We start from the raw sequence: 22,587 nt of genomic DNA on the forward strand, positions 1-22,587 counted from the left end.
CGCGCCGGGCTGCCATTGGCCGAGCCGCCTGCCGGAGCCCAGAGCCACAAAACGCGTTGCTAAGTGGATGTTTATTTTTTTTCCCCCTCTTTTTATTTTTTTTTCTCCCTCCCCCCCCCCCTTTTTTTCTTTTTTTTTTTGCCTCCCCCCGCTCCTTCACTACTTCTTCGGAGCACTCGCGCCGCTCCCGCCGCCGCCGCCGCCGCTCCGCCCCGCTCCGCTCCCCGCGGAGGCAGCGCGGGTCGGGCGCAGAGCCGTCCCGCGCCGGCCATGGCCTAGCGGTGGCGGCCGGGGCGCAAGATGAGTTTCCCGGCGGAGGACGGCGTGGGCAGCCTCTGCCACAAGGCGCTGCAGATCATCTCGGAGCTGTGCCTGGGCGGGCAGGTGGAGCGGGAGAAGTGCGCCGGCATCTTCCCCCTGGAGAGCGCCCGGCAGGGCATCGGCGGCACAGGTACCGGCACCGGCCCCGCCGCCGCCGCGGGGCGGACAGCGAGGCGTGGGCGGCCGGAGAGCGCAACTTTTCCCTTCGCTTTCCCTGCGTGCGGAGGGGGCGGAATGGGGGGGGCAGGCACGCAGCCCGCCTTAAAATGCGCTCCCTCTCGCAGCCCGCCGAGGAGCGCCGAGGGGAGCGCCGGGACCGGGAGCAGCGCGGCGGGGCAAACGCGGGGGCAGCGGGCGAGGGTGCGGGCGTGGGGCCGGGGAGCACGGACAGGTGCCCAGGGGACAGAAATCGCCGCCGGAGACGGCCCCGTTCCCGCGCAGCTCGCTGGTTTGCCGCCCGCAGCTCCGCTTCGGCAAGGTTTCCCCACGACGGGAGTTTGTCTGTACGGAAAGCCCGGAGCCGGGCTGCTGCTGCTGCTGCTGCTGCTGCTGCATGTGTTAGCGGGGCCGTGCGGGCGGGCACAGGGCTGCGGTCCGTGCTCCTGTCACGGATGGGAAGGGGGCAGAGGGCTGCGGTCCGTGCTCTTGTCACGGGTGGGCAGAGGGCTGCGGTCCGTGCTCCTGTCACGGGTGGGCACCGGGGCACAGGGCTGCGGTCCGTGCTCTTGTCACGGGTGGGCAGGGGGACAAAGCTGCGGTCCGTGCTCCTGTCACGGGTGGGAAGCGGGACAGAGGGCTGCGGTCCGTGCTCCTGTCACGGATGGGCAGCGGGGCACAGAACTGCGGTCCGTGCTCCTGTCACGGGTGGGCAGCGGGGCAGAGGGCTGCGGTCCGTGCTCCTGTCACGGGTGAGCAGCGGGGCACAGAACTGCGGTCCGTGCTCTTGTCACGGGTGGGCAGCGGGGCACAGAACTGCGGTCCGTGCTCTTGTCACGGATGGGCAGCGGGGCACAGAACTGCGGTCCGTGCTCTTGTCACGGGTGGGCAGCGGGGCACAGGGCTGCGGTCCGTGCTCTTGTCACGGGTGAGCAGCGGGGCACAGAACTGCGGTCCGTGCTCTTGTCACGGGTGAGCAGCGGGGCACAGGGCTGCGGTCCGTGCTCTTGTCACGGGTGAGCAGCGGGGCACAGAACTGCGGTCCGTGCTCTTGTCACGGGTGGGCAGCGGTTCCGTGCGCCGGGCGCGCCACGCGTGGGCTGCACCCGCTCTCCCTCTCTCGTCCCCGCTGTCCCTCTGCGTTTGGCGTGCGACACTGGGGCCCGGGTAAGAGGTCGGGCGGCGGGCAGGGCGGGCAGCCGGCAGGGCTCGGGCGCAGCTCGGCACGTCCCGCCTCGCAGTCTCCCTTTTCTGAGTGGGGTTTGAGGGTTTTGCATCCTCTCCGCTCATCGCTGGGGGAGGCAGGAGTGCCGTCTGACAGGCACTGGGAACCTGTGGAATCAAGGCAGAGCTGCGATCCGGCCCGGGACACTTGCACAGGAAAATTGGGGTAGGGTGGGAGGAGAAAATTTAGGTTAATTTAAATATTCCAAATTCAGAAAAATTGTCATATTGAAACTAAGATTTTGAGTCCTAATAGTGGTGCCTTTGGTCCCTGATATCTGGATTTTCTGCACCTTTTGGAACCAACTCTATACTTTTACATTATCCTGTGTGGTGCTCTCTGGACACCTTGTTTTTCTCGGCACTTATTTTTAGGACAGGGCTTGAAAGTTGCTCAAAGTTCTGTGCCTAATTTCTGCTAGATGGGATTGATAACCTCTACTGTCTGTCCATAAATGCAAATGAACAGCTTGCATTATGGCCAGCAAATGCCAAGTGTAACAGTGCAAATTAAATAAATTAATGCCGGGTCATGTAAAGCAGCAGGTTCTCAGCGTGAGCCCCAGCTGCGCTGTCGCTGCCGCCGCAGCTGATGGGCTTTTTGTTGTTACTTTCTTTTCTTTGAATACCCACAGATTTCACCACAAATTTCAGGTTATTTGTAGTGTCTCAGATCAAAATCACTGTTGTCTGACCCTGCTCTAGTCAGCCTAGCCCGACCCAGCCACCGGGACAGGGCAGCAAGGCAAGGAGGGGCAGGGGGGCTGCAGCCTTCCCCCATCACGGATCATGAATATTCTGGTCATGCTCTGTGTTAGTCTTCATGGTCTGAATGGTAGAAGGTTGAATGAAAACAGCATTACCCTATGGAGCCTGGAAAATTAGGCTCTGCAAAGTTGGTGTATAAACAGGTGGGATATGAAGGACACAAAACATTCCATGAGGTAAACCAAGATCTGCTGTTTGGAAAATGAGAATCTTCAACACTTGGTTCAATGCTGCATTATGTATAATAAGATGAGCTTCTTTTTAAGCATTTCTTGAAAGTCAACAATCTTCTTTGTTTTCCATTTGTAATACCTTACAGTTGTTGTATTAGGGAAAAAATATAGTTAACAGGAGCTGGAACCACTGGGTGCCACATCTCAGCTGAATTCCTGAATCTCACTTTTTCCCCCTTAAAAGGAAACCAATATTAGATGATGGGTGTCAACTTTATTGAGATGCACAGTATATTGAGCATTATCTCATTAGCAACGCTGCTAATGAACATATACTCTGTCTCCAGAGGAGGACCAGACACACTGTCATTGCTGATAATTGACAATATTTTAACATGTAAACACTTAGGTAGACAAGATATAAATATAACTTGCATCAATTTTGTGAGCAGAAATATTCTAAATACAGTTTAAGCTGAGAGAAGTGGTGTCACTGAAAGGTGAGCCATGCCACATTTCCTCTTCAAATGCACATAGAGTTCCTTGTCATCTCTATGGATAAAGCTAATGTTGTCTAGAGCACTGAACAACCATGGATCCTCTTCATTAAAGGTGGAAATGTTAAATGTTAAGTTCTGTTTTCCTCATTTCAAAAAGATACCTAAAGTATCACAAAGGTAGAATAGGCAAAAATCACTAATGAGATGTCACTAAAGGAGAGAAGTCTAAGCAGTACCAAGCCTGACAGAGCTCAAGAAACATTTGGACAATGCTTCCAGGCACATGGTGTGATTCTTGGGGATGGTCCTGTGCAGGGCCAGGAGTTGGACTAGGTGATTCTTGTGGGGGCCTTCCAACTCAGAGTATTCAGTGACTCTGTAAACCATGAGGAGACACATATTTGAAAAGGAAAGAACGGTGCAAGCAACCTTTCAGAAAGTAAAAGAGTAGAGGGTAAAAAGGAAAGGAGACCTTTTTCTATTTAATGCAAGGATAAAAACATGTTCTGGAAGTTGAAAACACTGTGAAATGCGACTAGAACTGCATTGGTATGGTTGTGTTAGTGAGTGTGGGGATAGCCTTCTGTTCAGCTAGACCATGAAAAGCAGCCAAGCTTCTCAGAGGAATCAGCTACTTGAGGCAGAAGATGCATCACCCAATCACAGGCTCAAAGCAAAATATGAGACAATATTGACTCCATGACCCAGGAAATTTCAGAGGGAAGCAGAGACGCTGGGCAGTGATTTTTTTTTTTTTTGATACTATATATGCCTAGATGAGAGAAAGAAGCATAAAAAAGATAAACAAACAAAGAGGAAGCTGGAGATACAGACAGAAGAAAAAATGGTAAGTATGGCTCTGGGAAGGCAAAGTGTCACAAAATGAAGCAACCAAGCAGAAAGGGTAGATATTCAGTTTTCCTGCCAATAAGGGAACAGACAGGTTTACATCAAAGAAATGATTGATTATTCAACAGGTTTTTTCTTCTCAGTGCCAGCACCAACACCTTAGGACCCTCAATTACTGCTCGCTGCTTAGGTCAAGTAGAGGTGATCATATTTAATGTAATAAACAATCACTCTACAGAACTCATAGCAAATAATCTTCATGAGACAGGAAATTTAGTAAATTTCTAAGAACTTTTAAGTGAATATAGACATCTGCTGTATATTTTCTGCCCCAGCAATGACAAGAACTATTAATTTGCTCATCTCAGGGGAATGCTCAAGTGAAAAGATTAGGAAGATGTTTAGGTTTATAGTACCTCTGTATGATTAGATGACTGTGAGCTTTCTTCTGAAAGTTATAGCATTTTTGGCAAAATGCACAATTAGATGTGCAGCTGTTTTCTTTTTGTTTTACACCTCCAGTACATTTGGGCAAAATAATTAAGATGTCAATTATAAGAGTTAAGGTGGAAAATAAATGGGAGCTGGATGTGCAGGATTTCACATAATAAAATTTATCTCTAAACTTATTAAATTATTCATTTTCTATAACTGTCCCAAACTCAAATATGCAGTGTGGTTATACCGGTATCTTGGCTCAGGTTATCTCATAAAAAAAGGACTCTAATTAATTTTTTTCAGCTAAGCATCCCTCCTCATTTTCAGTGGAACCAAGCACATCAAAGGTCCCAGTTGTGAGCATTTCTGAAGATTAAGCCAATTGCATACAGTATAATGAGAGGAGTTTGGACATTCTGCTCTAGGGACACATGTTTAAAATTCATTTTATGTCCTCTGCAAATGGTGGGTACTTTGTGCTCTTTGCCTTTTTTTAGGCCTGCTGGTCATGCAAAACTTTACTCTCTCATTATCAGTTCCCATGGGTGACAAATGTTTATTACAGAGCTGCAAACCCAGCTCTGCTATAAACATTGAGGGCATATTTTAGCCCACTAGAATGGGTAGTGACTATCTTGAGAGTGATGTTCACTCTTGCTCCTTTGTTTGTCAGACAATTGATTTTTGAAAGTTGACCATGCAAAGAGCATCAGCTTCTAGGGGATCATTTGTTATTCATGTAAATATTCTACTGACAGTTATTCTGTTAACAAAACAGTTTAACCTACCAAGTTTTTAACCCTACCCCTGACTGACAGTTTGCTATAAAAGTACAGAGGGAGTAAGAAAGCACTGGAGCATCCTGCCCATGGCCAGTCTGTAATACAGACCCACTCTTCCACGGAGAGCAATGCCTTGTGTCCTCCTGCTGTAGCTGCCATGTGACTCCTGTTGGCTGTCAGAAGCTTCTCTGACAGCTCTCAGCCTGCTGGGTGGCAGCTGATTTAGTTTACATTTAGTCCTGGCTCCTTTGAACACACTGTGTTCATGCACATAGTGCACACTCATCCACGAGCAGTGTGAGCTGTGGCTGTGCTTGCACTGCCTGGATCTATTTAGGGGAGGGGGAAGAACAGATTTACCCCACAGAGTGCTTGTAAATTCTGCTCAACTGTGCCAAAGCATGAAGGGGATGAGAAATGGCTTGGACAAATGTGACGGCTACAGTGATCAGGCTGTCATACAAGAAAGGAGCATTTTTCTTTGTGATAAAGTAACTGTTGTGTGAAACAAGTGAGCATTCTGTTACAGAGAAATGAAACAGTGTCTCTGCTACAGGGGAATGTGAGAAAGTCAAATAATAAACATTTTAACAGGTAACAGACCGACCAAATTATTTTGCATCCAGTTCATCACCTGGTTAGATCAATGTTGCTATCAGAGAAATAAGGCTTGATGGGAAAAAAGTGCATAACATAAAAAACATAACTTACAAGATCAGTGTTAATCAGCTGTGAAAACCAGAAATACATCTAATTCAGCAGCATAAAGGCAAAACCAGGGGGGTAAACGTACCACTGAGACCAGACTTATTTACAAAAAATGTGAAGGCAGTCACAGCAATACAGACAGCAGCAATACACAGAAAAACAAGAGGTTTACAAAAGCATCTTACTCTATACACATTTCATAATAAAATACAGGGGGAAATACAGAAAGATTTATACCATCTGGAGAACAAATCTATACAGATGATGAGGAGACATAGTGTTTCTCTGGGTCCTGTCATATGTGTGAGATGTTTGTTATATAATGCTGGGTAGGAATAAACATAGCCATGACAATTCAAAGATGACTCTTGAGCTGCAGGAACCTCCTTACAGCTTTTGGTGTCCTTGTGGTGAGCAGCAGCCCAGGGAGCTCATGGAGTGTTCTGATTGAAAGAGGATAGTGAGGGCTTCCTGCAGACACAAAGAGATCCTCAAAAGTCTGAGAATTGCACAGGACCAAGCATAAGGCTGTAGTTTTTCTTCATTTAATGGAAAACTAAATGGGCAGGTGTAGGTCTAGCAGAGAGTCCCTCCTGTTGAGATTAAGTGAGAGTCAACAAGCAGAAAAGCATGTAGGCCAGAAAGAGCCTTGAGAGTGAAGACCAATAATTTCCAGACCCAGCCAGGCAAAAGTGAGACCCATCATCTCTAATATAGCTTAGATAAATTGATTTTGACAAGAGATTAATAATTCTGCGTGCTGTGATCATGTAGTAAATCACAGTGATCCCTGAATTCATTTGGCTCCCTCCTGTCAGGAAAAAAGCTATCACAGAGTTCTGCTAGCATTAAGTGATCTACCAGAAGCCAGAAGATGGTGGTGGCTGTGTGGAAAAAAATCAGACACCAGAATGAATTAACAGGGAGGGAACACAGTCACAATAAGGCCAGAGTAAAAGTCTGAGCAAGATCTTCTAAGGATGCTTCTCCATGGGAACAGGAGAGGAGGTCACACCTACTCTTTTAAGTGAAAGGCTTTTTTTTTGCCATTTAATATCTAAGTCAGGTGTTTTGACAGGTTCAGATTGAGAGAGAAAATACAAGACTCTGCACCTGCCACTTTCTGAGGCATGCTAGAGCATCATGTCCCCATCTGAAGGGATTTGGATGAGACAGGGCTAATTGTGGAAGATCTGCTAATGCAGAGTAAAAATTAATACCAGCAAGTTTTTATGTGCTTAAAATTTCCCCAAGGAAACCTAACAGCAGAAATGATGGGTTGAACCAACTAGTTCATCTACATGGGGATAGGGGAGATTTATTGGCCCCAGATCTTTTATAATTTATAAGGGCCACGCTTCCCTTTAAATCCTATAAAATCAGAGACATTAGTTTATCTGATTGAGCTGACTCCTGGTATTACATACACAATAGTTCCTTTATTATGGAAAGAATGAAGTACCTTATGGCTTGATGGACAAGAGAACAAATTCAAAGTTAAAGAAAAATAGGTTTGAACACAGGTTGCAGACATCGCCCTTTAAATATTTCAAGGAACCAAGATCAGATGTAGACAAAGAAATGGGCCAGAAGAGAATAGATCCCTCCTTTCCCCAGGTGTCTCTTTCACTCCTGCTCCTTTTCTGGGAAGAATCCATTCTCTTTAATGTGGTTCATATCAGATGTGTCTGACCCTCACACACCTGTGCATCCACATCACAGCACTCTGTGTTTCTGTCTCCATTCAATACCACAGGTTTCTGGAGTATGTTTTTCCAAATTCAGCCTCATGAGGCATATATTTCCTTAAATGTGAGTGACCTTAATTTGGTTTTGAAATGGAAGTCTGCCAATGTGCATGTGTGCAAACACATGGGCAGAACTTTTCTGAGGCAAGTTCCAAACAAAAACTTTTTGAAATTCACAGTACCAAACCCAATGCTCAAGATATTACCTAGCATCCAGAAAAGAAAATAAAAAGCAACACATGAGGATGTTCCTGAGGTACTTGCCTGATACAAAAACCTGGCTATCAAGGAGACTTTTATGGTAGAAATGTATCAGAGGATGTTTAGAAAAATACAGAGAATTTTTGAGGCTTCTCAATAGACATGCCTTTCTTATATGAGAAATAGAAAATTGTCCAAAATTTCATATCTTGAAAGAGTAGTTTTAAATACCAAACCATGAGGAAACAGGATGCTTCCAGTTATTAAATTTTATCAATACTAGAAATACAACATTTTGAACAAACTTCAGTAAAGGGAGTTCACCAAGAGTGAAATGAAGTTATTGGAAGGTCTCCCACAGACCAGAAGGGGATGGTATGAGAAAAAAAGATCTTCTTGACATTCCTGAGTATACCAAGCATGACAACAAGAATGGAAATGCATAATTCTGTAATATTTCTGAATTTTCAGAGCAAAGTCCTGTTCTATGCAAATCTAAACCATTGCAGACAATCTGCAATTACCAGCTCAAAAAGAGTTGCGCAAGATTGGTTTTGTTTTCTTTTGGACCAGTGAGAACATTATTCACAATGTTGACAATTAATGCTCTCCCAGCATTATCTCCTCTGCCCTTAAAAACTTAGGCAGTCTTTGAATTTGTCACCAGTTCTATATCTTAAAACAACACTTTTTTATGTGAAGTGCAACCCTGGTCTGACTGCAAATCCATCCTTCAGTACCCATTTTTCTTCCCATTCAGGATTCCTTGGCAGGGATGTGAAGAAGTTCCAAGTCTGCAGAACTTCCTCTTAATGTTCTACATTCTTCAACCAAACTTCCTATAAAACCTTAATAAAAGAGGCATATCCAGCCCAACACACAAAGGGTTAGACTGCTCTTCAGATGAGTTCACTCTTCACATAATAACAAATGTCTCATAATTGCTCAGTTGAGTGACTGACAGAAGGAAGGACATTGAGCAATATGCTCTTTATGTCAATTTTTATTTCATGGCACAGTGATTGCTTTTTAGCAATTGTGGTAATAAATGTAATTAGGTAGTTTTCTTAATGAACTATTTTTGGTAATTTTTCTAGCAATTCAAATATTTCCTGTATTTGTTGCACTATGAAATTCAATATGTGAGGCTGTTAAATTTATTAATAAAATAGCCAAAAATTGAAACTACACCTGTTTATAGAATTAGTTCCTTATCTCTGCTGATAAGACTTTAGATATTTCATGGGATTATTTTACAGATATAAAACAAATTTTCTGTAAGGATTTTGGGAGCTTTTTCAACTTTGAAGTAGCTTAATGAAAATCCAGAAAAACAGCTTAGAGAAAGTTGAAGTACAGGAGTAGGTGTTGAAAGGAGACAAGAAGTTATTTGAAGGCTTGAAAAATGTCTTGCAGTGAAAAACTTAAATTAGAATTAGCTAGAAATGCTTTGATGCAATGTTTTTCAGTGATAGTATCTATTCATCAAATTGAGGCTCTGCTGGAAGGGATCAATTTTCATATTTCTGGTTTTGAAATGTTTCCAGCAGTTTCAAAGTTGTTAAAACATCCTCCTTCAACATTTTCCAAATGGAAAAAAACCCTACAATTTTCAGCTCTAAAAGTCTTCCTCTCAAAATATAACCTAATTATGCCAACTGTCCCTAAACTGAGCTGGCAATATTGCAAATCACTCAAAATTGAATTTATTTTTTGTTCTGTTCTCTTTTTTTTCCTTAATTTTTATTTATTTCTGGAAGACCGTCAACATTTTCAAGAGTTCCAGTTTTTGTCACACTTTGAGAAGAGACAAAAAATTTGGCCATGTTGCCTGACCAGATTGGTCTGGTTCAATCTATCAAAGAAGGTTCTTCAGTGAGGCCTACATCTGTATGAATATACCAAACTCATTTTTGACTGTGCATTGGGTTTGCCTGGCCAGGTTTTGGTAGCAGGAGGGGGTGTCTGTGAGAAGCTTCTGGAAGCTTCCCCCATGTCCAACAGAGCCAAGGACAGCTGGCTCCAGGATGGCCTAGGCTGAGCCCCCCACACACAGGGGTTGCAGGAAAAGGTTTTTAAGAAGGGAGAAAAAAAAAATCTGCTGTGCATCAGCAGCTGGAGGAGGGGAGTGAGAATTTGTGAGGAACAACTCTGCAGACACCAAGGTCTGTGAAGAAGGAGAGGAGGGGGAGCTCCAGTGTGACGGTGTTCACAGGGGTCTGAGGTTGAGGGAAGAGATGAGGATCTGACGCCATGTTTCAGAAGGCTTGATTTATTATTTTATGATATATATTATATTAAAACTATACTAAAAGAATAGAAGAAAGGATTTCATCAGAAGGCTAGCTAAGAATAGAAAAATAATGATAACAAAGCCTTGTGACTGACCAAGACAGTCTGAGACAGCTGGACTGTGATTGGTCATTGATGAGAAACAACCACATGAGACCAATCACAGATCCACCTGCTGCATTCCACAGCAGCAGATAACCATTGTTTACATTTTGTTCCTGAGGCCTCTCAGCCTCAGGAGAAAAAATCCTAAGGAAAGGATTTTTAGAAAATACCATGGCTACACTCCACGTGTGAGAGTGAGGTGCCTCCCTCTGCAGGTCTTCACTGCTGCAGCCCATCCCAATCCCAAAGCAGGTGAATTCCCAAAGGAGGCCGTGACCCTGTGAGGAGCCCACCCTGCAGAAGGCCCCTGGCAGGATCTGTGGACCTGTGGAAAGAGAGAGGATTCCTCACTGGAGCAGTCTTGCTGCCAAGACTCCTTGTCGCCACATTTCTCTTCACAGAGACAAGCAAGGCACAATTTTTCCCAAGAATATTTCTGGGTTTCACATTCTCTGAACCTCAGAGAAAGGAAAAGCAATTCTTATCATTTGCTGTGCCTGTGTTTGTGCCAAAGTAGAGTGCAATATGGAGATTGTTTAGCCAAAGTGATGGTGTTTTGTTTCCCTGGCCTGTCAGGGCCAAGTGTGTTCGTGTGGGACTGTCAGCTGACAGTCATGAGATTGTGGGCAGTGGAGTGCAGTTGAGTGCTTGGCAGATTCAGTTTAGATGTAATGTAATATAATGTAATATAATATAGAATAATATAGTATAATAAAGTAATTAATCAGCCTTCTGATAAGATGGAGTCAGATGCATCATTCTCTCCCCCTCGTCGGGGGAAAAAATATCTACAGATGACTGCTGACCCTGCAGTGGGCTCGTGCTGGAGAGTGTGCTCCCAGGAGAAGGGAGACCCTGGGGCAGTGTGTGGGAAGGATTCCCACTAGAGTTTGTGCAGGACTGGCTCCCTTGCCAGGGACCACACACTGCAGGAGAGCAGGAGGGCCGGAGTGTGAGGAGTCCTGAAGAGGATGGAGCAGCAGAGACAATGTGTGATGAGCTGGTGCCCTTCCCCCTGTGCTTCTGCAGGGGGGAGGCAGAGGAAGCAGGAGTGAAGTTGAGCCCCAGAAGAAGGGAGGAGGGCAGAAAATTGGTTTATGGTTTGGTTTTATTTGTCACCATTTATTTGACTGGTAATAAATTTATTTCCCCAAGTTAAGTAATTGCTGAGTGATCTCTCCCTGTCCTTATCTTGCCCCACAAGATTTTTTGTCATATTTTTTTCCCATCCATCTGAGGAGGGGTCTGACAGAGCATCTTTGATGGGCCTCTGGCATCTGTCAATCAATCCACTACAGATCCTTTCCTGAGGATCATGCAAGAGCCTCTCTCCTTGCTATTAATGCCTGTCATCCTCTGAAACAGAAGGACACATCCAAACCACCCACCAAGAACAATCATTTACTTATTGTAATTCCTGATCCATGGCTAGCAATTGGCTGGAAGGGTATGATCGCCAGACCACAACATTTTCTATACATTTTTGCTTTTCTCACACATTTTCATGAAGAGTGGTCTGTAAGTTCAGTTTGGTTCTGTAAGTTCAGTGTTTGTTACTGAGAGATGCATTTGGATATTATATATTAACATAGAAAACATTGCCAGATTTTCACCTTCAGCTCTCTATCTTCATCATTCTGCTTCATCTTTCTGTCTTCAATTCTCATAAGCACTAGTGAAGTACATTATGTTTCATGGAGCTAATCCATACCTTTATACTCACGTGAAAATCTATAAAAATATGCTCAAATTCTCTTTGCACTTTTCCAGTGATTCAGTCTAGTAGCCTGTAGCCTGGAGTTATGGATACAATCAAGTATTAGCTGTTCAGCTGTCAAAACTTGTTGTAACAAACAGCAGCAGCCATTACTTGAGGGATATTTAAGCAGGGCTTAGTGAATAATTTTAAGGCATATAAAAGGCTGTTTTGAAAAGGAAAGGGATTTTTTTGGTTATAATATTACAGGATATTGGAAAAATCAAATGGAAGCATGTCACATAGAATAAAACTCCTAATTAGGGCTCAACTGGCAGTCCTGGTGATCCACCATCGTGTAAAACCGTGTGCGTCCATGGAATTTTGTTGCTATGAAGTCTGTTCTCCTATCTCTGGCCAGGCTATTGGATATTCTAAGCAGTTTTGGCAGCAAAAGTCAAACACAGGGCAGCCAGAGTAGCTCAGTGTACAGCATGATCTCTGTACAGCTCGGGGCATTTCGCTGTGTTCTCTGAAGCCAGCTGCATTTTCACAGCAGAATTTTAGATACTGATATATCTGTGCTATCTTGGTCTGACACAGCCTTAGTCCAGAGCTGGTGATTTAACTACAGAAATCTCTTATTTATGACAGACTTTATCTTGTTCCTATTTACACCTAAATGTTGGGGTTTAAAATGTTTCTGAAGCAGTTGGCACACAGAGTCAGAAGTTTGGCAAATCTCAAAGAAATTTGTGCATCAGCCTTTAGCAGTTTAGATCTAATCTGTCTTCATGTGTACTGATAGAAAATGTTGACTGTGGCTTAACTTTTCCATCAACGTGTTCTTGGTGTTCTAAATATATGTTCTAAAGAACTAAGCATCAACAGCCTCTGACTGAAATTAAAGTTGTTGATGTTTTCAGCATCTGTGTCCTGCATCTGAGGCCAGTAAGCAAAGGGATGTGTACATTACCCATCAGGAGAAGGCTGTCTATATAGGTGCTTGTTTTCAAAACTGGAAATCTAGATTTGAGAACAGAATTCTCATGTGTTTGCTTTAAATCTCAGTGTGAATATTTGTTGTTTGATTATAGTAACTTTGCTTTAGCAAACTAGGTCAATATTTCTTTCATTTACTGATCTCAACATCCTTAGCCAACAATTGCTGGGAAGTTTTGGGGTTGTTTCCTTACTACCTGAGAAGGAAAATTCCTGAGAAGGAAAATTCCTGAGAAGAATCTCTGAGTATGTGGTGAGTGGTATACACATACTGGCCCTTGGCTGGAACAGCTAAAGGAATGTTTATGAAGCAGATATTAGAAAATAATAAAGAAATAATAGAGAAAATAATAAATTAAATAATAATAAAATGATAAAATCTTAAAGCTACATGCTTAGATATCAAAAAGAAAAAGAAAAAAAGAAAGAAAAAGAAAAAGAAAGAAAAAAAAAGAAAAAGAAAAAAAAACCAACTCAAAACAACTCAACAACTCACAACCTTTAATAGGACTTTAAAACTCCACACAGACATAAGAATAAAAATGCTTCTATCTCCTTGCCTGTGTAATTTTTAAATTTTTTTTCTCTGCATGTTTGTCTGTCACGATGCTTTTTGTTTCTAATTCCTTGCAGATGTCTCAGTCAGTCTCTTAGCAGTGGTTGTCAGCTTCTGTGGGCTTGCCTTGCTGGTGGTCTCGCTTTTTGTCTTTTGGAAGCTGTGCTGGCCCTGCTGGAGGAGCAAACCCCTCACCTCCAGTGCCAGCAATGTCCCACAGAGCAACTCCAGCGCTCCCACGGAGGTTTTGGAGAACAGTGAGAAAAAGGAAGTCAAAGAAAATGGGAAAGCTACGACCAAGGTGCTTGAAGCAGCTCTGAAAATCAGCCACACTTCCCCTGATATCCCAGCAGAAGTGCAGAACGCGCTGAAGGAGCACCTGATCAGACACGCTCGGATGCAGAGGCAGATCACCGAGCCCACGTCCTCATCAAGGTAGGTCAGAGGCACCCCCACCTGTGGCACCTTTCCCAGGAACAAGTAGAGCAGGAACACTGCTGAAAATTTCCAGGATTGCTGGATTATTCACAGGTTTCTTAGAAGTTTTGGGTAAAACATCGGTCATGTGAATGTGAAGCCGCATTGTTCTTTGGACAGAATATTCTGGAGCATTTAGTGTACCTTCAGTTACATAATCATTTTAACACATGAAAGTGAAATCTACATCTTCTACTACTTTGTAAAGATAGCTGTTGCCACTTTAAGCGTTTCCCTTTTGGGTTTTGATTACAGAAAAACATATTTCAGTGCTTTTTTAAAGAACTGCGAGTCTAGATTTTCACAGAGATGTTTTTTATAGATCCATCAGTTGTTTTTGCAGATGAAAGTTTCCCTTTCAACCAGATGAATGATAGACTCATTGTTGATGGCACATTTCCTGAAGACATGGTTTGCTGATTATGATGGAATTAAAATTCCAGTCTAAAAATACAGATCCTTATGGACTGATCTTAAAGCTGCACAGATTCCATATAGGTCTATAATAAATGAAAATCACATTGCATTCCTTAGGGGTTTCTTTAGTATTAAAGTGGAGGACAGAAACTTTAATTTTCATCAGGTGCCATGTTATATTGAAAAAGAGTGAAGACGTGCAGGGACCTATAGATTCAAATGGGATTTTCTTCAAACACTGTCAGTAAATTTAATGCATAGAAACAAAAAATGAACTGCAAAGATCATATCCTGAAATAAAAAGGAGATTGTTTTACAAGCAAAGATTGGGAAAATTAAGGCTAAAAGAGGCACCTGAAGTATTGTGTAATGCCATAAGTTACAGCACAGGTACTGTGTAGGAAGTAGGAAGTAGCATTTTTCTCAAAGTGCCGTTTCCTAAGGAAACACATACTGCCAAAAAAAAAAAAAAAAATCCCAAAACCAACCACATGAGAAAACCCACTAACCTCAAAGAAACAAACAAACAAAAAAGGCTCACATTCACAATAATTAGAGGCAAAAGGAGGAGAAGACACACGCTTTACACTGAGTGGGCACATACTTTGCTGGCCTCCTGGGAGCCCCACAGACAATGTTTTGCCAGCTCAGTGCACTCGTTGTGGCAGTGAGTGCTCAAGTGCTTTTTCTCAGCTATTCCAACCTCACAGACCAGCCAGCAGGAAGGCACATGAAGCTCCCAAAATGAGAGCACTCCAGCCAGAGGAGGTCTGACTGACTGGCTTTAGCAGCCCAAGCATCTCCTGAATTATGAGACTGTCCAGCTGGCTTTAAGCCACATTAGCCTGGCTGTGCCTGGTTCCTGCTACTGTATCCATCTGCTCAGAACAGGAGCTGAGCATCCAAACGCTGAGGAACATTCCCACAACACTTGGATAATTCTGAACTTTAAACTGTTGCACTAAACACAGAGGAACAAAAATTGGTACAGTTTAGCATGGCAAGCCCATTATCCAGCTCACTGCTACCTAAAAGGATATTAACTGAAAGAGTTTATCCATCAAATCTAAGTATTCAGACTGTCTGACCTCCTGAATAGACAGAAGAAATAGCTGGCTTGCAAACAGACTTGAATAGTCCCAATTGTACTATAGGGGGAGAAAGAAGTTCCAGGGATATGTTCCAGATCTACTTCAGGCAATGAAAATATTCTCACAGGTCTCTAGAGTGATTTGGACTGGGATCTAATTGAATACAAAATATTTGTGAAGCCAAGGACAGTTTTACATAAGTAAAACTTCCTATCAGTACCAGTCTTTCTGCAACCTCGTAAGGGAGGTTTCTTTTTGTCTTCTCAAGATTATCAGGGTGAAATCTCCTCTGAAAGGGACAGCTCCTGTGCTTTGGATTGTCCCACCACAGCCAATCAGTAGCAGAGTGTTTGGAAACATCACCTTCTTTTAGAGTTTGGTGAAAAATTCTGCATCATTTTACAAAACATGTTTAGAATGACAGGTGCCTTAAAAATTACCCAGAAATTGTGATCTTTCTGTTTGTAAACATTTTATCTACACCCTGCCTGCCTTAAGGGAGTCCTAACAGCCTGTATTAATTGCTGCTGTCAAGAATATCATTTATGACAATGAGGCTGGACATTTAGACCAGGTTTCTGAATTATTCCTTTTTTTTTTGTTTCAAGGCCAGCTGGCAACAATGTACCAGCAAAATGACTGAAATCTGGCTCTTGTTTTCTTGACTGGGGGCCTCTAAATAAAAAGGAGGCAAAGGAAGATGCAGAGGTAGCACAACTTCTCTTGCACCATTTTCAATGCAGCACTGCTTTCTCGTCCTCAGGAGTCCTGAGGGGTTAAGATGCACCCTCTCCTAAATGTATTCCATTGACAAAGGGTCTGAGAGGAATGTTTGCTGCCTGGATTGTCTCCTGTGCACTCAGCTCACCTGAGATGGGGCAAATTAAAAGGTTGTAACCAGTTCTGTGATGGCTTCATGCAGCCTGATCAGCTCTTAATAAAATAAATTAATCCATGTTGAGCAATTGTAATTGAAGCATGAGGATTTTAATAAACCAATCAGAGCAACAATCAGATGTGCCTGATCACATTTTTTAGACTGTACATTAGCACAGAGACATGTTAGTATGGGGGAAATGATACCTTTCTCTTTAGTTATAACTACATATTTTTCATAGTCCCTGATAATATGAAAAGACCTGCTTTAGTCCTTGATACCAATTAACCACTACAGCAGAAGAACTGCAGCAGTGCTGCTCATTTGCAAATTTTGCTCTGTGGTTTTGAGAACCACCCTCTCCCATACTTTGTGATAGTATTTTCCAATATAGTTTATTGCTTCTATGGAAATTAATTCCTCAAACATTCACCTGTACTTTCCAAGAACGTGCTTTTTGCTCTTTAGTGTCAGCTGGAGAGGAACATGTTGAGCCAGTCAGTTCCCCAGAGGCATGAAGGCAAAAGTGAGGTGCTTGGGTTTGTTAAGGTTAAAGAAAAACAAACATATCTGTTGATTTTAGTGGTTGCAAGGAGAAGCTTTTGTTCTGTCTAAATACCACCAGTAATCATGCTGTTTTCTGGATTTGGGCCAAAAGATCGCTCAAATGCCAACTAGGAAAGCTAGACCCAAGTCCCCCTCATAAATCTCAAGTCATACCTTAAATCAGCACCTTATCCCTCCCTTTTGTCACAGATGTGGCAGTCTCACTGAGTTAGAAGCCAGCTTCATAGTGTCATTACGCCCATGAAAATACAGTTTTATATTACATTTACATACAGATTTGCTAATACTCAAAATGCATTTGTTCTGTTATGGAAGGCAAGTCTACTGTAAGAGTGCTGCATGTAAGAGTCAGTAGAGGTTGACATACCTGGATTTACATCTGTTGGTAGCTCTGCCACATTTTAACAACCTGGTTTTCTGACATCCTTGTATTTCATTATCACAGTCATTAATCCCTTTGTTACTGCAGAACAAAAGAAGATAAATATGTTGCCATGACAACAATGAAACATCTTAATAATTAGAAGACCAATTAGCTGTCTTGGTGAAATGCTGTGACTCAGAACAGATACTAGGCACTGTGTAATTAGGACTTTGGCTTACTAGAGCAAAAGTGCTGCTGATTCCCACAGGGAACAGCCATACAAATGCATTCTTTTACTTAGTGACATCTCACAACAATTCAGTAGAGGATCTGAAGTGTGTGAAGTCTGAAAATTTAAAAGAGAGCTCATACCTTAGAAGTCATAGATTTGGTGTCTCATATTTTTTTGCTTGCATTAACTCAGGTTGTCAAAAATGCAAGAGAAGTTGAAGAAAGGAGATTTTGTCATGTACCTGTTTCTGGTCAAACTGATGTTGTATAATCAGCTTCACTGTTTCCCCTAAAAAGGCAGTTTTAGCCACTGCTTGTGCACAACAGGGTTTGAACACCATCCCCCATGGCAGGGGGAGTGCAACTGGGTCATCTATAAGGTCCTCTCTGACTCAAACTATTCTATGACCCCGTGATCATCTGGGCGTCTCAGCTGTACAGCTGCAGGTGTGAGGAGCACTCAGGAAGGCCTCTCTGCACAGGTTTCCTGAGCACTGACAGAAGCAGCAGTAACACAGGTCTGCCTGGACCTCATTAGGAGTCAAAGATACTAAAAAGATGGTCCCTAAACTGCTGTCTGCTCAGGAATTTATTGCCCTGCATTTTGGGTGGAGTTCAGCCCCTTCCCCATGTTTGGCACACCCATGAGATCTTGCTCTTCTTGGAGGCAAAAGCACAAGAACAGCTGTGAAACTCCCTGAGGACAATATTCTACTTTTGTGACCAGTCAGGGCCTTTTCACTCCTCACTCCATTCCAATGTGGAAATTAGACACTATGAATTCAGGGAGTTTTAACATTTAAGAGAGAAGAAAATCTTTTCACTTGTCTGTCTGTAAAGAAAGAAGGGCCGAGTGTGTTACAGGAGGAGTGCAGAGCTCATCTAAATTTGACATCCAAACACCTGGGGTTTTTTGAGCTACTTCAAGTCTAGACTATGTAGCTCTCCCTGCCTTGTTCTTGTGTTGAGCTAGGACTGCTCCCTGCACCTAGCAGGACTCAAACAGCTGAAAGAGGAAAGGTTCTTGTCTATTATTTAATAGCTGCAGATTACCCTCTTGTGTCTCTGCTCAGCTGAACTGCAGCAGTTTTGTGCTTCTTGCATTCTGCAACCTCTTCACTTACAGCAAAAATACAAATAATATCTATGAAATGAGTCCTGGTTGCTTTCAAATGGACAATTTGCATTTCTGTTTTAAAGAAAGAAACACACAGCTGTGACACCTCTTGTTTTCAGAACACAACACCACAGGGAAACCAAGCAACAAGGCAAGGCTACATGTGGCATTAATAAGCAATTGATTGCAAAAAAAGCAGAGGAAATTCTGACAATTGGATTGTTCTTTAATGGCAACTAAGTGTGCTCACAGGAGGAGGTGGTAAGCTTTGGCAGCACAGATTGTTGGGGTAGGGAAGTACCAAGGAAATGTGAAAATGCCTAAAAAATAAACTGGATAGTGTAGTCATAATGGCATCTGCTGCTGATAAATGCTGTGAAGGTTTTTGTCCAGTGTTTTTATACTACTCTAAGGTTGCATGGCACGCCAGGGGTTTGATTTCACTCTTAGTAGGAATAGCACAACTTTCCATTCAGATTCATGAGCCGAGATAAGCCCTTAAGTACGTATGTTTATGTAACATTGTATTCAGAATTGCAAGGAATTTTACATACTGTTTCTTGCTAGTGGCACAGGAATCAGCTTTCTAATACACCTCATGGCAGACCGTGAGAACAAAAGGGAAAAAAAAAAAAAAAGCAATGGCAGAAAATTGTTGGCAAAACTCTGAAATGCTTTGCAAGCAGAACAAAATATTCCCAGTGCTTCTGGAGAAAGCAGCCTGCACCTCAGTGCAGCAGATACCAAGCGAGTGTATATAAAATGTTGTAGGATGGCAAAGTACTATGCTAAAAACCTCCAGACACAGCTCTGCGTTTCCCTTTCAGGTGCCTTTTACAGTCATCAGTGTGAAGGCTGGTAAATATTTAATTGGAAAACCACCATGGAATGCCTCCAAAAAAGCAGAGAGTACTGATGAAAATTATGCAAGTGCTTTTCTTTTTTTTCTTCTGTTTGACCGTACTTTACTCAGGCCCTGGCAAAGTGGGATCATGCAATGTTGGAACTGTCAACTTGTTCTGTGAAAGAACATGAATTCAGTTTCAACTGCACAGTCTGAAAGCAAAGTTATAAATATATTTATTTCGGGGACAGTGGGTGTCTCCTGGGCCAAGAAATTAATTCTGAATGATCATTTCCTCTCAAGGATGCTTGAACACTTGCAAAACACTGAAAGAGGTGTGCAGAGGACTATTTTTTAATTCTTTTAGTCTTTTCACTAATTTGCTCTTATATTTTCTGTTGAGAGATGATCTTTTCCCAGAGATAACCATTGCTTGTTTTGTGTGTCTGTGTGTCTGTGTCTGTGTGTGCAGGCACAATTCCTTCAGGAGGCACTTGCCAAGGCAGATGCAGGTGTCCAGTGTTGATTTTAACATGGGGACAGACCCAGTTTTGCAAAGGGGAGAGACCACAACCAGCATTGGGAGAATTAAACCAGAACTCTACAAACAGAAGTCTGTGGATTCTGATGGGCAACAAGAAGATGTGAAAACATGTGGAAAACTTAACTTCACTCTCCGGTACGATTATGAGAATGAACTTCTGGCTGTCACAATTGTCAAAGCCTTAGATCTGCCTGCTAAAGACTTCACAGGAACATCCGACCCCTACGTTAAGATTTATCTGCTTCCAGATAGGAAAAAGAAGTTTCAGACACGAGTTCACAGAAAGACATTAAATCCAGTCTTTGATGAAACCTTTCAGTTTCCTGTAGCCTATGATCAACTCAGCAACAGGAAATTGCATTTCAGTGTTTATGATTTTGACAGATTTTCTAGACATGACATGATTGGGGAAGTTATTCTTGATAACCTTTTTGAAGTCTCAGATCTCTCCAGGGAAGCCAATGTATGGAAAGACATCCACTGTGCCACCACAGTAAGTAATGTTACAAAAGCATTAACATCATATTTTCATTTCTCTTTTGTAGTTTTTGGCAGTGTACCCTGTTTATCGGCAGAGTCCAATATAAAAAACATTTAAAAAGAGGAGCTGTCAATATTTTCCTTTGAGCACAGAGAATAATGCTTGGGAAGATATAAAATTTAATTACCAAAAAATCTTCTGGGAGCATGCTGTCATCTTTATGGCTCACTGTGTGTATATAAATCACATTTATTAATTAAATGCTACATCATGAAACTCATTGCTTAGCCAGAACTAATAACATTTTCCTGTTAGCAAAACACCTTGTCCTGCAAAGTGACCATCTATTAAGAAAAAGGGCCCATCTTATCCTGGTCTTGTTAGGAAATTTTCATACGTTAGAAACCTTGGTAAGGCAAAGAAGCTGAAAATGCTGAAGTGTAAAATATTCTTTGCTGACTGCACTGTGCTTAGGGTCCCCAGTAGTTGTATCTGCATTGCTGATGGTTGCTAGGAAAACTCAAGAAGCAGCACAAGCAAGAAGAATTAGGAAATAGAAATTAATTTTTTTATTGTTGCAAGCAAGAAAAGGAGGTCTGTGTACAGGTGACAGGAAGAATGACAGGCTACCAGAGAACAGCAGTCTCCAGATATTGCTTTATTTACCTTGAATTACAAACTCATCCTCCCTGATTGGGATTTGAAGGGGGAAAAAAACCCAAACAGTTAAAATAGTGAGGTTTAGGGTGTTTTGGTTTTGATTTTGGTTTTAGTTTCTTTTCAACTGGCATGCTATTTATACAGAAGTTTTGCCATCCTTGGTTCTGTGGGTGTATCCAAACAGTGTGACTCATCCCAAGGTTTCAGCACGGGCTGGGTTTCCACATGGGGGTGAATGGAGGACAGACCAGTGCTACACATCACTGACAGAAACTTCACACTGTCCCTTCTCTGCAGCCAGAGACTTCCCATGCCTTTTTCACCAAAGGCTTTCCTGATGTTCATACCTGATAGACAGGTCCAGGCCTGCATGATTAGAAGGACAAGGAGCACTGATATGTCCTGGCCAGTTTGAGCATGAGCTCTGTGATCCCTGAGGAAAGAGAAATATCAGAGAGTGTTGAATAGTGCAGTCAGTTTTCAAATGTGAATTCACAACAGCTGCTATTTATTTCAACTGCTCTGAACAGCCTTCAGCACACCTCCAGAAATCTGTGGATGCTTAGTTTGACCAAGCTCAGATTTAAGGTAAATTTAAGAATTGTGTTCTCACACTTGAAATTGAATCTATGTTTAAGGTCTTGGAATAATAGTCCACATAACCGTTTTTAAAAATTTCTTCTAGCTTTGATATTGTATTTAATACCTTAGTAATTACTTAAAAGCACTTTTCACTGGCAGCAGGTGTGTCTATGAGACTTTCAACTGATAACTAGAATGGTTTCAGCAAATAATGATCTCTGGACTGTTCATCACTGGTTTTGAGCAGATGGAAATGCCACACCAGATCATGCATTTGGGGTTGACACTAATACACATATGGGTGAAAATGGTTGCTAAACTTGGCACTGGATCCGATTCAAGTTTCTTCCTCACTAAGGGTTAAGGTTAAAGCATGCAGTTTTTGTGCCCAACTCATTCTGCTGGTGTTTTCCTCTGTGTCAAGCTTAAAAGAAAGCATGAGGGTTTCGGATTTCAGCCTTTCAGTCAGTATAGTTTAAAGTGCTGCTTGTGTATGAAAAGGTTGTCTCTACTTAAACCATCAACAATGGGCACATAAAATTGAGGTGTCTTCTAGTGCTGAGGAACCTCATTATCTTTCACAAACCTTACCCTATTCTCAGAAAATTATGTAAGAAATTGGCAATTGATTTTTTTTTTTCCTGGAAAAATTAAGCCTTCCCAGAAGTTGTCCCGTAACTTTTTGTGCAATGTGCTGCCTTGTGTTTTACTTGAGCTGTTCCATGAAATCAGAATACAGGCTTCTAGTTTTGTCATTTCAGAAACTGTAAGTTGAGAGAGCACTGTGTGAGATGTTAATCAGTGAGGACTCACTGT

The 22,587-nt window shown here is 42.5% G+C and overlaps 1 protein-coding gene across 2 annotated transcripts in view; it reads left to right on the forward strand.

Moving 5' to 3' along the window:
• The first annotated feature begins 277 nt into the window (after positions 1-277).
• Positions 278-22,587, forward strand: part of SYT10 (synaptotagmin 10) — a 45,853-nt gene continuing 23,543 nt past the window's right edge. For both annotated transcript variants that reach the window (XR_004981769.1, XM_036400200.1), the window contains exons 1-3: positions 278-451; positions 13,597-13,954; positions 19,977-20,541. Coding sequence is in view for 1 of the 2 variants with exons in the window: in XM_036400200.1 (XP_036256093.1) it covers positions 301-451; positions 13,597-13,954; positions 19,977-20,541 (1,074 nt within the window). In the remaining variant the exon portion in view is untranslated. The remainder of the gene's footprint in view (positions 452-13,596; positions 13,955-19,976; positions 20,542-22,587) is intronic.

This window comes from Molothrus ater, chromosome 5 (assembly GCF_012460135.2).
Source record: "Molothrus ater isolate BHLD 08-10-18 breed brown headed cowbird chromosome 5, BPBGC_Mater_1.1, whole genome shotgun sequence".
NCBI lineage: Eukaryota > Metazoa > Chordata > Aves > Passeriformes > Icteridae > Molothrus > Molothrus ater.